The sequence below is a fragment of the Bufo bufo genome, chromosome 5 (assembly GCF_905171765.1).
Source record: "Bufo bufo chromosome 5, aBufBuf1.1, whole genome shotgun sequence".
In the NCBI taxonomy this organism is placed as follows: Eukaryota; Metazoa; Chordata; class Amphibia; order Anura; family Bufonidae; genus Bufo; species Bufo bufo.
This window is the reverse complement of record NC_053393.1, coordinates 317,495,345-317,510,382: the sequence shown is the minus strand read 5'-3', so window position 1 is coordinate 317,510,382 and position 15,038 is coordinate 317,495,345. Positions and strand designations below refer to the sequence as shown.

Below are 15,038 nucleotides of genomic sequence, written 5' to 3'. Positions count from 1 at the left end.
CGCAGAAAGATAGTGGAGCAATATCAGAAAGGTGTTACCCAGCGAAAAATTGCAAAGACTTTGCATCTATCATCATCAACTGTGCATAACATCATCCGAAGATTCAGAGAATCTGGAACAATCTCTGTGCGTAAGGGTCAAGGCCGTAAAACCATACTGGATGCCCGTGATCTCCGGGCCCTTAAACGACACTGCACCACAAACAGGAATGCTACTGTAAAGGAAATCACAGAGTGGGCTCAGGAATACTTCCAGAAACCATTGGCAGTGAACACAATCCACTGTGCCATCCGCCGTTGCCAGCTGAAACTCTACAGTGCAAAGAAGAAGCCATTTCTAAGCAAGAACCACAAGCTCAGGCGTTTTCACTGGGCCAGGGATCATTTAAAATGGAGTGTGGCAAAATGGAAGACTGTTCTGTGGTCAGACGAGTCACGATTCGAAGTTCTTTTTGGAAATCTGGGACGCCATGTCATCCGGACCAAAGAGGACAAGGACAACCCAAGTTGTTATCAACGCTCAGTTCAGAAGCCTGCATCTCTGATGGTATGGGGTTGCATGAGTGCGTGTGGCATGGGCAGCTTGCATGTCTGGAAAGGCACCATCAATACAGAAAAATATATTCAGGTTCTAGAACAACATATGCTCCCATCCAGACGTCATCTCTTTCAGGGAAGACCCTGCATTTTTCAACAAGATAATGCCAGACCACATTCTGCATCAATCACAACATCATGGCTGCGTAGGAGAAGGATCCGGGTACTGAAATGGCCAGTCTGCAGTCCAGATCTTTCACCTATATGAGAACATTTGGCGCATCATAAAGAGGAAGGTGCAACAAAGAAGGCCCAAGACGATTGAACAGTTAGAGGCCTGTATTAGACAAGAATGGGAGAGCATTCCTATTTCTAAACTTTAGGAATTGGTCTCCTCGGTCCCCAGACGTCTGTTGAGTGTTGTAAGAAGAAGGGGAGATGCCACACAGTGGTGAAAATGGCCTTGTCCCAACTTTTTGGGGATTTGTTGACACCATGAAATTCTGATTCAACATATTTTTCCCTTAAAATGGTACATTTTCTCAGTTTAAACTTTTGTTCCGTGATTTATGTTCTATTCTGAATAAAATATTAGAAGTTGGCACCTCCACATCATTGCATTCAGTTTTTATTCACGATTTGTATAGTGTCCCAACTTTTTTGGAATCCGGTTTGTATATGAATCTACCATATTGGGATCCTTATCTGGTTTAGGGATCACCACCACCAATGCTTCTCTCATAGAGCTAGGTAAAATACCTGGCCTATAAGATTCATTAAACACCTGTCGGAGATGCGGGAGCAAAACTTCTTGATGTTTTTTGTAGAATTCCCCTGGCAGACCATCTCCCCCAGGTGCTTTTCCGTTAGGAAGCGACTGCACCGCCAATACCATCTCTTCCAATTGAATGTCCCCATAAAGTAATAACCTCTGATCATCAGACAGGCTGGGCATCTGGATATTATGCAGGTATTGCTCTCTGTCACTACAGTCAATCCCTAGTCTGGACTTATAGACTTCAGCATAGTGCTCATGGAATATGTTCATTATGTTATCATCTCCCGATACCTGTACGCCCATTTTATTAATGATTCCCAATATACAAGAGGGGCCCGATTGGGTTTTAATAATAGTAGCTAGTAGGTGACCCGTACATTCCCCTTCCATAAAATAATGTTGAGTCTTAAAAAATAGTTTGTCCCCAGCTCTACTAATCAAATGTTCCTTCAGTAGATTTTGCGCCTCCGTCCAGTGCAAGGAATTTTCTAGGGAGGGGTCAGATATGTACTTAGCTTCCGTAGTCTGAACTCTATCCAGCAGTTCTGTCGTAAGTGCTGCTTTTATAGTTTTATGGGAACTAATCTGTTTAATGTATATCCCTATAATCTAAGCTTTCATTGTATCCCAGATAATGGAGTGACTAGCTGAACCTTTATTATTGGTAAAAAAAGTCAGAGTAGCAGATATCACAGTACCAGTATCAACTAACTGGATACAAAAAGGGTTCAGTCGCCATGGTTGTCTCGGACCCAGTAGCTCTCTCCCTAAATCCAGTACTACCAATAACGGGGAGTGGTCAGAAATACTACGGGGTAAGTACCTAACATCCTGGACCTTATCTAACACTCCCTTAGACCTCACAGCGAGATCTATCCTAGAAAGAGAACTATGTGATGACGAGTAGCAGGAGTATTGCTTCACACCGGGATTTCTGGACCTCCACAAATCATACAAGTCTATTTCAGCGAGCGTCTTGGCTAATGAGGATAGAGAAGGGCCAGAGGCCCCACTATCAGATTGTAATTTATCTAGAGATTTGTCCAAGAACATATTAAAATCACCAATTATGAGAACTGGCAGATCTGGAAATTTGGAAGTGAAGGATAATACTTTTTTGAGAACTTCACAGGAATATGGGGGAGGTATATAAATGGCCACTAGTATCATTTGGTAATGAAACACAGAACAGTTAATACATATAAAGCGACCCTCCTCATCCACATGTACCTCCCATGATATAAAAGGGAACATTCCTATGCACGCTCACCCCTCTCGATTGCGTGGAGTAGGAGGAATGAAACTTCTGTGCCACCCAAGCCTTATGAATAAGATGTCTCTCAGAAGTGAGATGAGTTTCTGAGAGGCACAGAATTGCCGGTTGATACGTTTGCAAGGCATAAAAGACGGCATTGCGTTTAGCAGGTTGGTTCAGCCCCTCACATTCCAGGCAATTATTCTAAGGGTACCCATTTATGTTTTTAAACCATAGCAGTACAGGACCGTAAGCAGCCTCGCCCCGGTCATACACACAGAACCACTGGTGTCTAGTCAATAAGCTCTCACAGTCCCTCCCACCCGCCCTCCCCCTTCCCAACCCATACAGAACAAATAAAGACATTTCACATACACGTGAAACCCTGGGGAAAATAATTTCCTGAACTTGAGGAATACAAACAAATATGCAATAGCAAACAAGGGAAACGTTGAATAAAAACTAGCAAGTGGCATACATTCCCGGCTATGCTAGCATATATCAGATCTCCCCCCTTATAGTATAACACTCCTAACTGATGAAAAGGACATAATGCAAACATTAATAAAGGCCGTCTCCAGTACTGGGTAGAGCCTTGACTCAAGCACTCGGTCTGCCCCCCACACCATTATGTGCATGCATCTAACCAACAACATGACCCCGCATTTATCAACTGTCCATATAGACAAAAGGTAGAAGGTGATAGCATAATAACTTGTGGCAATCAGCAGATTAAGGGCCCTGCCTTAAATCCTTTTCAGTGGAGTCCAACCACTGACATGCCGCACCCGGATCCTCAAATAAGTGCGTTTTATCTTTCGCCACAACGCGCAGTTTCGCAGGATATGGCATAAAATATGGAAGCTGTAATAGCCGCAGTCTGCGTTTAACATCAATAAAACGTGCACGCTTCTTTTGGACGTCAGGTGAAAAGTCAGGAAACAAAGAGATCCGGTTCCCATCAATAGACAAATCAGTGCAGTCTCTTGCTCCTCTCAAAATGGCATCCCGGTCACGAAAATGGAGGACTCTAAGCAATAAAGGGCGCGGTGGTGCCCCTGGTGGTGGGGGCGAAAAGGCACCCTGTGTGCCCGTTCCACAGCAAACAGAGGAGACAGCTTTTCCTTTCCTATTTTTTCTGTTAGCCACTTTTCCACAAATGTTACAGCATCTGTTCCTTCGGTACATTCTGGCACACCAATCATGCGCACATTATTTCGCTGCAGCCTGTTTTCCAGGTCGTCAGTTTTGGAGATAAGCATGGTGACATTGTGAATCACCCGCTGCATGTCCCTTTTATTGGCGGCAGGCGTTCAGGGCCGGCGCAGGATGAACAGATTCAGTGGTGTGAGCAAACTCTTCCAGTCGCGCTGCCACATCCAGCAGCTTCACTGACTGTCCGGTGCCATCTTGCCTTGCTGGGGTGGCACTTTCACTGTCCTTTCCCTCCTTCTCTTTGGCCTTTTGACGGCGCATGGCGGAGCGGTAGGGTAGCCGGACCCCCGGGTAAGCACTTCGTTGTATCGGTGAGCCGTTACAGCCCCAGATGGATGGGGAGAAGAATGGATTACGGGATGTTCAGCCGGGAGCTCAGCTCTGCACGTCCTCTCACATCCCCAGTCAGGCCATGCCCCCTGAACAGGACTTCTAAAGTCAATAAAGAACAGCCACACATCTGCGGCCACCCTCTGTTAACAGCTTGCAAGTTCCACAAATTGCTCAACTGACTATTTTCAAAACTCTCATAGCAATGAATGTAAGCATGTCGCACATGAATGGTATGCTCTGCTACACTTCAGGGTTCAATTCTCTAAATAGGAGAAGGTGCCAGAAGTGGGACCCGCACTTATCTGACATTAATGGCATATCATCCTAGCGGTATGCCATCAATGTATCAGATGGGCCAACACTGATTTTGCAGAATAGCATTTTTTACTTTAAAAAAAGAAAGAATGGTTGCACTTTAAATGGGTACTCCACTTCAGTCCACCTCGCTTCAGTCCCTGCTTGTAAACTTCCGGCATGGACAGCGGTCACATATGTTGCTGCCACTAATGACTTGTCGCAGCAGTGATATGGCCCTCAAGTGACAACTCCAAGTCACCACTATCTCCAGGATATAAAACTCACCAGGAAAAATGAAAGGACCTTAACATGTATAGCTTGGAAGAAAGACAAGACAGAGGGGATATGATAGAAACTTTTAAATACATAAAGGGAATCAACAAGGTAAAAGAGGAGAGAATATTTAAAAGAAGAAAAACTGCTACAAGAGGACATCGTTTTAAATTAGAGGGGCAAAGGTTTAAAAGTAATATCAGGAAGTATTACTTTACTGAGAGAGTAGTGGATGCATGGGATAGCCTTCCTGCAGAAGTGGTAGCTGCAAATACAGTGAAGGAGTTGAAGCATGCATGGGATAGGCATAAGGCTATCCTTCATATAAGATAGGGCCAGAGGCTATCCATAGTACTCAGTATATTGGGCAGACTAGATGGGCCAAATGGTTCTTATCTGCCGACACATTCTATGTTTCTATATTTCTACGATTGTTCTTAAAGGTGTTGTCCAGGATTTTACTACTGATGACCTCTTTTCAGGATAGGCTATTAAAATCTGATTGGTGGGGGTCTGGGACCTCGCATTCCTGCTGTTCAGCAGTAGATCCAACTTTAGGAACTACACACCTCCTCCATTCATTGTGTCGAGAACTGTTCCCTTTGAAGTGGATGGGAGTGGTCTTGTAATTACCAGCTTTGTCCACTGCACAATGGAGAGAGTTGAGCAGTTCTGCCATTGACATCCGATGCAGGAGCAAGCCCGAAATAGCCAATTGATGACAGCGTGGGGTGTCTGCCCCCCACCAATCAGATATTGATGCCCTAATCAGAGGACAAGTCAATAGTCTTGAAATCCTGGACAACCCCTTTAAAGCTCAAAATTAGGATGAAATTGAAGGATGGGAACATAAAATAAATGCCTCTAGGAAAATATAAAAGAAGATAGAAAACATTTATTTATTTTTGCCCTTTGGCCTGCCATCTGAAACTAAGCAGAATCAAGGAATGATAAGGCTCTATCCATGTAATGTTTTTCCTCTATGATTGGTTTATGCCCCAGGAATTTACCAAATGTACCAACAGTGCCTCACTCTTCCAACGTTTCAAAATACTTGGGAGGTATCCATGGGAATAGATTTTTTTTACTGTATGGAATATCATAGTTGACTATGTTATCCAGTGCAGGGACATACTACAGAAAAGTGCATACCCCTAAAGTGTACATTTTAATTTTAAAGAGTGATGATAATGCCTGTGAACTGCTGCGGAATATGTCAGTGACAGTAAGTAAAATAAATATATAATGTTGGAGGTCTATGCTGCTCTATGACTATACAGTGGCATATGTCAGAGGCTTCCATCAGGGGTATACATTTTAAATACTTTCCCCACTTACTATTCCCCCAGCCAATCAACTGTTTTAAAAGGGGTCGCAGAGTATATTGCGGTACACTATATAGCACCTGTAATTAGTATCAGAGCTCAATCCCATTCACTTGAATGGGCTGAAAGGTCATGATGTATATTATTTCACATGCCAAGAAAGAGGCTATTGCATTTGGCCAGTTGCCACGTCCCCTTCAAGCAGATGATCGGTGGGGGTGCCGGGAGTCAGACCCCCACCAATCAGATATTGATCACCTATCCTGTAGACAGCCCATCCATAGTTAAGTTACAGAAAACCCTTTAAAGGCATTTGGCAATAGTTCCACCCATCAATGACCACATTTTAGAAACTACACCACTCAAATGAGTCAAAACGGATTTCAGAAACTTGGTTAACCCTTTAGGCATTCCACAGGAATTAAAGCAAAATTACAATTTTAAAATTTTATTTGTGTGTGCAGATTTTCCTGTAACACAGCAAGGGTTAACAACAAAACAAACCTCAATATTATTACCTTGATTCTGTAGTTTACAGAAACACCCCACATCTGATCATAAACTGCTGTATGGGCACACCGCAGGGCTAAGAAGGGAAGGAGCACTGTACAGTTCTTGTAGGTCAGATTTTGCTGGAATGGTTTTTAGTTGTCATCTCACATGAGGTACCCCTCCAGTAGAAATATCCCAAAAGTTAGCCCATTTTGGAAACTCCACCCTCAAGGAAATTTCTGAGGTTTCTCATACAATTTAGAGATACTTAGCTGAGAAAATGAAAAATTTCACTTTTACCAATAAAATGTTGCGTCAGCCCCAAATATTTCATTTTTCATAAGGCACTCGACAATTAGCTGAATTCAGCAGGAATAATAAGGGAAGGAGCGGCATACTGTATGGTTTTTGTAGGGAAGATTTTGCTGGAATGGTTTTTGGGTGCTGTGTCGCATATGACACGCAGATGGAAAGGAGACCCCTTAAGGAATTTATTGTGGGGTATAGTGAGCACTTTGGAACCACAGGTGTTTGATAAAATTTAGACACTGAAATGGAAAAAAAAAAAAAAAAAACATTTTTTCCGATACAATTTTGCTTTAGCCCCCATTTCTCATTTCAACAAGAAGTAACCTCCTCTATGGGCACACAGCAGGGCTCAGAAGGAAAGGAGCGCTATTTGGAGGTCAGATTTCGCTGGAATGGTTCTCGGGTGCCATGTCACGTTTGCAGAGGTCCCAGGGGTACCAGTACAGTGTAAAACCCCAAAATGTAACACCATTTTGCAAACTAAACCTTTTAGAGAATTTACTTAGGGGCACATGAAATTCTAAATTACATTGTATTTCAATTAAATGTAGTTTTAGCCTCAAACGTTTCATTTTCACAATTGGTAACAGGAGAAAAAGCACACCACATTTTAACTCCTATGTGGTCTTAAACTACTCATCATGTGCATTTGAGGCCGAATTTGGTGATTTATACAGCACTGGCTGATAACTAAAGAGGCGCTGAGGTTAAATGAAACTCCCAAGAAGTGATCCAATTTTGGAAACCACACCCCTCACAGAATTTAATGGGTGTTGTAAGCATTTTTAATCCACAGGTGTTTTGCAAAAATTAGTGCACAGTAGATGGTGCAAAGTGAAAATTGCAATTTTTGCACAGATATGACACTTCAGTGCCGAATATTTTCTGTCTTGCGGGTGCCAATGTGTGAAGAAAGCCCTCTTATTATTATGCTCTGTTTCCTGGTTTTAAATACATCCTACACATGGTCCTAATCTTCTGCCATAATGCATGAGAGGGTTCAGGAGTATTTTGTGCATTTGGAGGCCTAATGTGGTGATTTACACATCTTATGCTGACAACTGTAGATGCTCCGGGGTGCAATAATAAATGGAAGCCCCCTCATCAAGGTATTAAGGGTTGGAGGGAGCATTTATACGCCACTGGTATTATGCAGAAATGCACAGGGGCAATGCAAAACGAAAATTGCTATCTGAAACTTACACCACACTATTTGAATTCAAAGGCGGGTTCTAATGGGTATGGAAATGCAGTAAATGTGGACGTAAACTGTATGGTTTTTTTTACAATTGTAAACCGCTTGATTGGGGAAAAGGGGTGCTCCCCCCCCCCCAAAACATTTTTTTCACTTTTTATTTTAGTCGCAGTATAGGACCTAAATTTTTGAGGGTCTGATCCCTGTTTCAATGCAGTACAATACAGCATGCTGTATTGTACAGCATTGAAACTGTTGGTATTACACTTGGCTGGGACTGATAGGCTTCCGTACATGGAAGTTCCGGAGGCCTTTTTAAGACTTCTGAGAGCTATGGCAACTATCGACGTCCCGTGACTGCACTGTGGGGAGCTGATTGGTTGAGAGAAGGAGCCCCCTCTGCCTGTAAACCTCTTAGATGCCACGGTCAGCATTGACAGCAGCATCTAAGTGGTTTATATGCTAGCATCAGCGCTATTAGCGATGCCAGCAGACACAGCAGGGGTCTGGCTGATCACTCCTGTGCCCACTCGATCAGAGTGCCATACACGTACAGTGGTCTGTGCAAACTCTACGTTCACTCTGCCGTGGGATTAACTAAATAACTTGTTTTCATGCATTTTCTAAAATCAATATAACATTTACAAGTATGCTAAAATATTATTTCAACCTGGATTCACCTTTTCCTTATGACAAAAATCAATTCATGAATCCGACATCTTATATCTCTATTGGAAAATATCTCTCTGAAAGGTTACCTGTCATTCACGATGGTGAAAAGACCCTCAAACTTTATATTCTTATAAATACACATTGTACTGCTCAATGCAAGGCTGATCATATTAACAGGGCATTTCAGAAAGTGTTTAGTATAAAATGCTAACTACCGTAAGCATAAAAGTATATGTAAGAGTAATTGTAAGGAATACATGCACTACAAATACAGCATACAATATATAGGTCAGCTGTCACAATTTCTATTCTGATGCATTGTGGTTATATTGCTTTATTTGAAAGCTGAGTGACAACCAATATATAACCTATTACAGCTCCCACAAGAACTGTCACACAACTGTCCATCTCCCATTCAACTGTGTAACTAGGCAAAGTTTCCTTTCACGAATTGGTGGAAATTGGATGACAATGGCAGGTATAGTCATTGTCATGCAGCTAGCCCTATAATAACATGGCTATACAGGACACAATAAAGTAATTATAACTTATTTTTTTATTACTAGCGCTAAGCTATTAACAGAAGTCCCACAGTGGTAAATGGAGTAGTTGGCTGTGCATGTGCCATATACTCTCTATTCATTTCTGGGCCCCAATCTTGAGATAAGAGTGGGTGACATCTATGGGACATTTACAGCATATCCTATCAATATGCCATTAATGTCCACATAGGGATACCCCTTTAAATGGAACCTGTCGCCATGTTTGAAGCTACTAAACCATGAACAGGTTGTTATGCAGCTGCAGTTTATCATTCAAAACCTGTCTATATATAGTACAGACCAAAAGTTTGGACACACCTTCTCATTCAAAGAGTTTTCTTTATTTTCATGACTATGAAGGCATCAAAACTATGAATTAACACATGTGGAATTATATACATAACAAACAAGTGTGAAACAACTGAAAATATGTCATATTCTAGGTTCTTCAAAGTAGCCACCTTTTGCTTTTATTACTGCTTTACACACTCTTGGCATTCTCTTGATGAGCTTCAAGAGGTAGTCCCCTGAAATGGTCTTCCAACAGCCTTGAAGGAGTTCCCAGAGATGCTTAGCACTTGTTGGCACGTTTGCCTTCACTCTGCGGTCCAGCTCACCCCAAACCATCTCGATTGGGTTCAGATCTGGTGACTGTGGAGGCCAGGTCATCTGGCGCAGCCCCCATCACTCTCCTTCATGGTCAAATAGCCCTTACTTTCAAAGTTTTCCCAATTTTTCGGCTGACTGACTGACCTTAATTTCTTAAAGTAATGATGGCCACTCATTTTTCTTTACTTAGCTGCTTTTTTCTTGCCATAATACAAATTCTAACAGTCTATTCAGTAGGACTATCAGCTGTGTATCCACATGACTTCTCCTCAACGCAACTGATGGTCCCAACCCCATTTATAAGGCAAGAAATCCCACTTATTAAACCTGACAGGGCACACCTGTGAAGTGAAAACCATTTCAGGGGACTACCCCTTGAAGCTCATCAAGAGAATGCCAAGAGTGTGCAAAGCAGTAATCAAAGCAAAAGGTGGCTACTTTGAAGAACCTAGAATATGACATATTTTCTGTTGTTTCACACTTGTTTGTTATGTATATAATTCCACATGTGTTAATTCATAGTTTTGATGCCTTCAGTGTGAATCTACAATTTTCATAGTCATGAAAATAAAGAAAACTCTTTGAATGAGAAGGTGTGTCCAAACTTTTGGTCTGTACTGTAAGTATTGTTTAGGATGAGTCCAGGACCCAACATCATCCGGCGCATGTGCAATGTGCAAATGAAGCCAGGGACACTACACCCAATTGCCGGTTTTGATGTGGAAAGGGACCGCTAAACCCAACTGCACAACAACATGCTAGTGGCTTAGTGCCTCCAAAACTAGCAACATGTTCCCGTAGGGCAGAATATTATGGTAACAGATCAGCTTTAATTTCATGGAAATACTGTTCCTTTCATTAATGAAATAATAATAATACATCTTTTTGTGGCAAAACAGATTTCTAATTTGTGATTTTCTGATGACACATGCAATACCAAATTGGCTCTGTTCATCAAGTTTCTGTTTTACAATTTTTGCTTTGATTCCCTAAATGTAATGCTGGTTTAAACAATGCCTGAAGTGGAGCATAAACTACAGATGTAGCAGGGTTAGCACTCAAATTCTTAACTCAAATTTCTTAAATCATCGTGTTATCTTGAAACAAAAGCCATTGAAAAGCAATTGAAGGTGTTTGCTTAGTTTAGATAACACATCTCAGAAATCATGAGTGTTAACTATACTACATTGGTAATCTATTAAAGAGGACCTTTCACAGCTCCTGACACACCTGTTTTAATAGCTTCATGGATTCCCCATGTAATAACAATCCTGGAGCCTCTAGTATTATGTCTGTATGTTCTGACGTTCCTTCATTATTTCTGCTAGAAGTTATTAATGAATTGCTAGCAGTCTGCAGTAAGGGTACAGAGGGGAGGTAACCAGTTGGGGGGGTGTACCTGCACAGACTCACTCTATCCAATCAGTGCTGTAAATTTTCAGACTGTGCAGGTACACACCCCCAACTTGTTACCACCCCTCTGTACCCTTACTGCAGACTGCTGGCAATTCATTCATAACTTCTAGCAGAAATAAAAAAGGAATGGCACAACATAGAACCATAAGAATAGATGCTCCAGAATTGTTATTACATGGGGAATGCATGAAGCTATTAAAACAGACTTGTCCGGAGTGGTGAAAGGTCCTCTTTAAATCTGAAAAATGAAATTAACAGTACACATGTAAAAATACATCACCTACCTAAAAGGAGAAAACAGGAAAGACAATGTTGTTAGTTTTTTTTGTGCCATTTTGACCTGAAAAAAAAAGGTTTACATTTAAAAAAGACACAAAAGTATAAAGTAGAACACAAACCAGATACTGCTTTTACAGAGGACATGTCAGTAGATTCATGCATTCCAGATTACATAAGCATACCGAGTTCTTAGAACTCTAAGGCTGGGTTCACACGAGCGTGTCCGGATTAGTTCCGGATGCGTCCCGGTATGTTGCGGCAAACCCGCGCGAGTAGGAATGCAATTGCAGTCAGTTTTGACTGCGATTGCGTTCCGATGTTCAGTTTTTATCGCGCGGGTGCAATGTGTTTTCACAGAAGTTTAGGTTTGGGTTCGGTGTTGTGTAGATTGTATTATTTTCCCTTATAACATGGTTATAAGGGAAAATAATAGCATTCTGAAAACAGAATGCTTAGTAGGTGATCAATTGAGGGTTAAAAAAAATAAAAAAAATTAACTCACCTTCTCCTCTTGTTCGCATAGTTCTCCCGGTCTTTAGTTCTTTAAAAGATGAACTATGGGCTAAAGGACCTTTGGTGACGTCAGATCACATGCTCCAATCACATGGTCCATCACCGCGGCCGTCCCTGTCAGTAATTCAAAAATCGCGCGCCTCGCGTCATTCGGCGCAGGCGCTCTGAGATGAGGAGGCTCGTATCCTCAGCACTCCCTCAGTGCGCCTGCGCCGATGACATCACCGAAAGAGAAGACGTCATCGGCGCAGGCGCACTGAGGGAGTGCTGAGGAGACGAGCCTCCTCATCTCAGAGCGCCTGCGCCGAATGACGCGAGGCGCGCGATTTTTGAATTACTGACAGGGACGGCCGGAGGAGGAGATCACGGCTGGCCCTGTCAATCAACACGGCGAGGGGGCGGATTTCTGCAGCAGCTACCAGCAAGTAGACGCCCTACTTGCTGGTAGAGCCCTCATTTACATATTATAAAAGTTCGTTTTATAAAGAATCGGCCGCATGAAAGTAAGTAAGAGCATTATATTCTTTTATATTGCACTATGAGGAATCTAACTATCCAAAAAAAAAAAAAAAGAGTTTTGCGGGGTGACAGAAACCCTTTAAAGCCACGCTGAGAATGGACATGTCCCTTATCGGCGCAGGCCATGGATTTATGTTGCCACTCTGTGATCCTCCACACTCTCTCCCATTGAAAAGAACAGGAGGCAGAAACCAAGTGTCCACATCACAGTTCTATGGCAAAAGATACTGTGTGAACATACCCTTGTGTCCTTACTCTGTTAGTACTACTAGGAAATTCTGAATAAACTGACAAATGGGTGTGAAATCCAATACCCTAGCATCAATTAATTACAACCTTCCTATTCTCAGTGAAAATGTAGGTTAATAAACATATCCCTTTCTAAAAAGATAGCCCCGATAGTTAAGCCCTTGATGACATGGCAATTTTCCGTTTTTGCATTTTCGTTTTTTTTACTCCCTGCCTTCCCAGAGACATAACTTTTTTTATTTTTCTGTTCAGATAGATGTATGAGGGTTTGTTTTTTGCGAGACAAGTTGTACTTTCTAATGCCACCATGTAAAACTGCATATGATGTAGTGGGAAGCTGGAAAAAATTCAAATGGGGTGCAATTGTAGACAAAATCCAATTATGCAACAGTTTTAGGTTTTCTTTCTTTTTACTGTGTTAATTATGTGGTAAAACTGACCAATTACCTTAATTGTCTACGTCAAAATGATTACAGTGATACCAATTTTGTATAGTTTTTCTTGTTTGTTAAGACAAAGAAAAAATAAAAACTTTGGAAAAAAAAAATTTCCTCTCTATATTCTGATGCCCATTACTTTTTTTTATAGCTATGTTTACAGGCTCTTTTGTACAGGGACTATCTGTAGTTTCTATTCATACCATTTTTGGGTGGGTATGACGTTTTGATCACTTTTTATTTAATATTTTTGGGGGAGGCGATGTGATAAAAAATATGTTATACCATTCAATGTATGGGACACATTTTTTTTATATTTTAATAGTACAGGTGTTTATGGAGCGGCGATGCATATGATGTTTTTTTTTATTTTTTTATTGTTTGTTTAATTTAAAGGGGTTCTCTAGGCTTTTAATATTGATGACCTATCTCCAGAATAGGTCATCAATATCAGATTTTGGGGGCAAAAAAATCGAAAACAGAATGCTTAGTAGGTGATCAATTGAGGGTTAAAAAAAATAAAAAAAATTAACTCACCTTCTCCTCTTGTTCGCATAGTTCTCCCGGTCTTTAGTTCTTTAAAAGATGAACTATGGGCTAAAGGACCTTTGGTGACGTCAGATCACATGCTCCAATCACATGGTCCATCACCGCGGCCGTCCCTGTCAGTAATTCAAAAATCGCGCGCCTCGCGTCATTCGGCGCAGGCGCTCTGAGATGAGGAGGCTCGTATCCTCAGCACTCCCTCAGTGCGCCTGCGCCGATGACATCACCGAAAGAGAAGACGTCATCGGCGCAGGCGCACTGAGGGAGTGCTGAGGAGACGAGCCTCCTCATCTCAGAGCGCCTGCGCCGAATGACGCGAGGCGCGCGATTTTTGAATTACTGACAGGGACGGCCGGAGGAGGAGATCACGGCTGGCCCTGTCAATCAACACGGCGAGGGGGCGGATTTCTGCAGCAGCTACCAGCAAGTAGACGCCCTACTTGCTGGTAGAGCCCTCATTTACATATTATAAAAGTTCGTTTTATAAAGAATCGGCCGCATGAAAGTAAGTAAGAGCATTATATTCTTTTATATCGCACTATGAGGAATCTAACTATCCAAAAAAAAAAAAAAAGAGTTTTGCGGGGTGACAGAAACCCTTTAAAGCCACGCTGAGAATGGACATGTCCCTTATCGGCGCAGGCCATGGATTTATGTTGCCACTCTGTGATCCTCCACACTCTCTCCCATTGAAAAGAACAGGAGGCAGAAACCAAGTGTCCACATCACAGTTCTATGGCAAAAGATACTGTGTGAACATACCCTTGTGTCCTTACTCTGTTAGTACTACTAGGAAATTCTGAATAAACTGACAAATGGGTGTGAAATCCAATACCCTAGCATCAATTAATTACAACCTTCCTATTCTCAGTGAAAATGTAGGTTAATAAACATATCCCTTTCTAAAAAGATAGCCCCGATAGTTAAGCCCTTGATGACATGGCAATTTTCCGTTTTTGCATTTTCGTTTTTTTTACTCCCTGCCTTCCCAGAGACATAACTTTTTTTATTTTTCTGTTCAGATAGATGTATGAGGGTTTGTTTTTTGCGAGACAAGTTGTACTTTCTAATGCCACCATGTAAAACTGCATATGATGTAGTGGGAAGCTGGAAAAAATTCAAATGGGGTGCAATTGTAGACAAAATCCAATTATGCAACAGTTTTAGGTTTTCTTTCTTTTTACTGTGTTAATTATGTGGTAAAACTGACCAATTACCTTAATTGTCTACGTCAAAATGATTACAGTG

General features: G+C 41.7%; 1 protein-coding gene across 2 annotated transcripts in view; it reads right to left on the bottom strand.

Annotated features, from left to right (window-relative positions):
* Positions 1-15,038, bottom strand: part of PIGN (phosphatidylinositol glycan anchor biosynthesis class N) — a 356,746-nt gene that overhangs the window by 249,958 nt on the left and 91,750 nt on the right. For both annotated transcript variants that reach the window (XM_040432195.1, XM_040432196.1), the window contains exon 12: positions 11,532-11,587. In XM_040432195.1, coding sequence (XP_040288129.1) covers positions 11,532-11,587 — 56 coding nt within the window. The remainder of the gene's footprint in view (positions 1-11,531; positions 11,588-15,038) is intronic.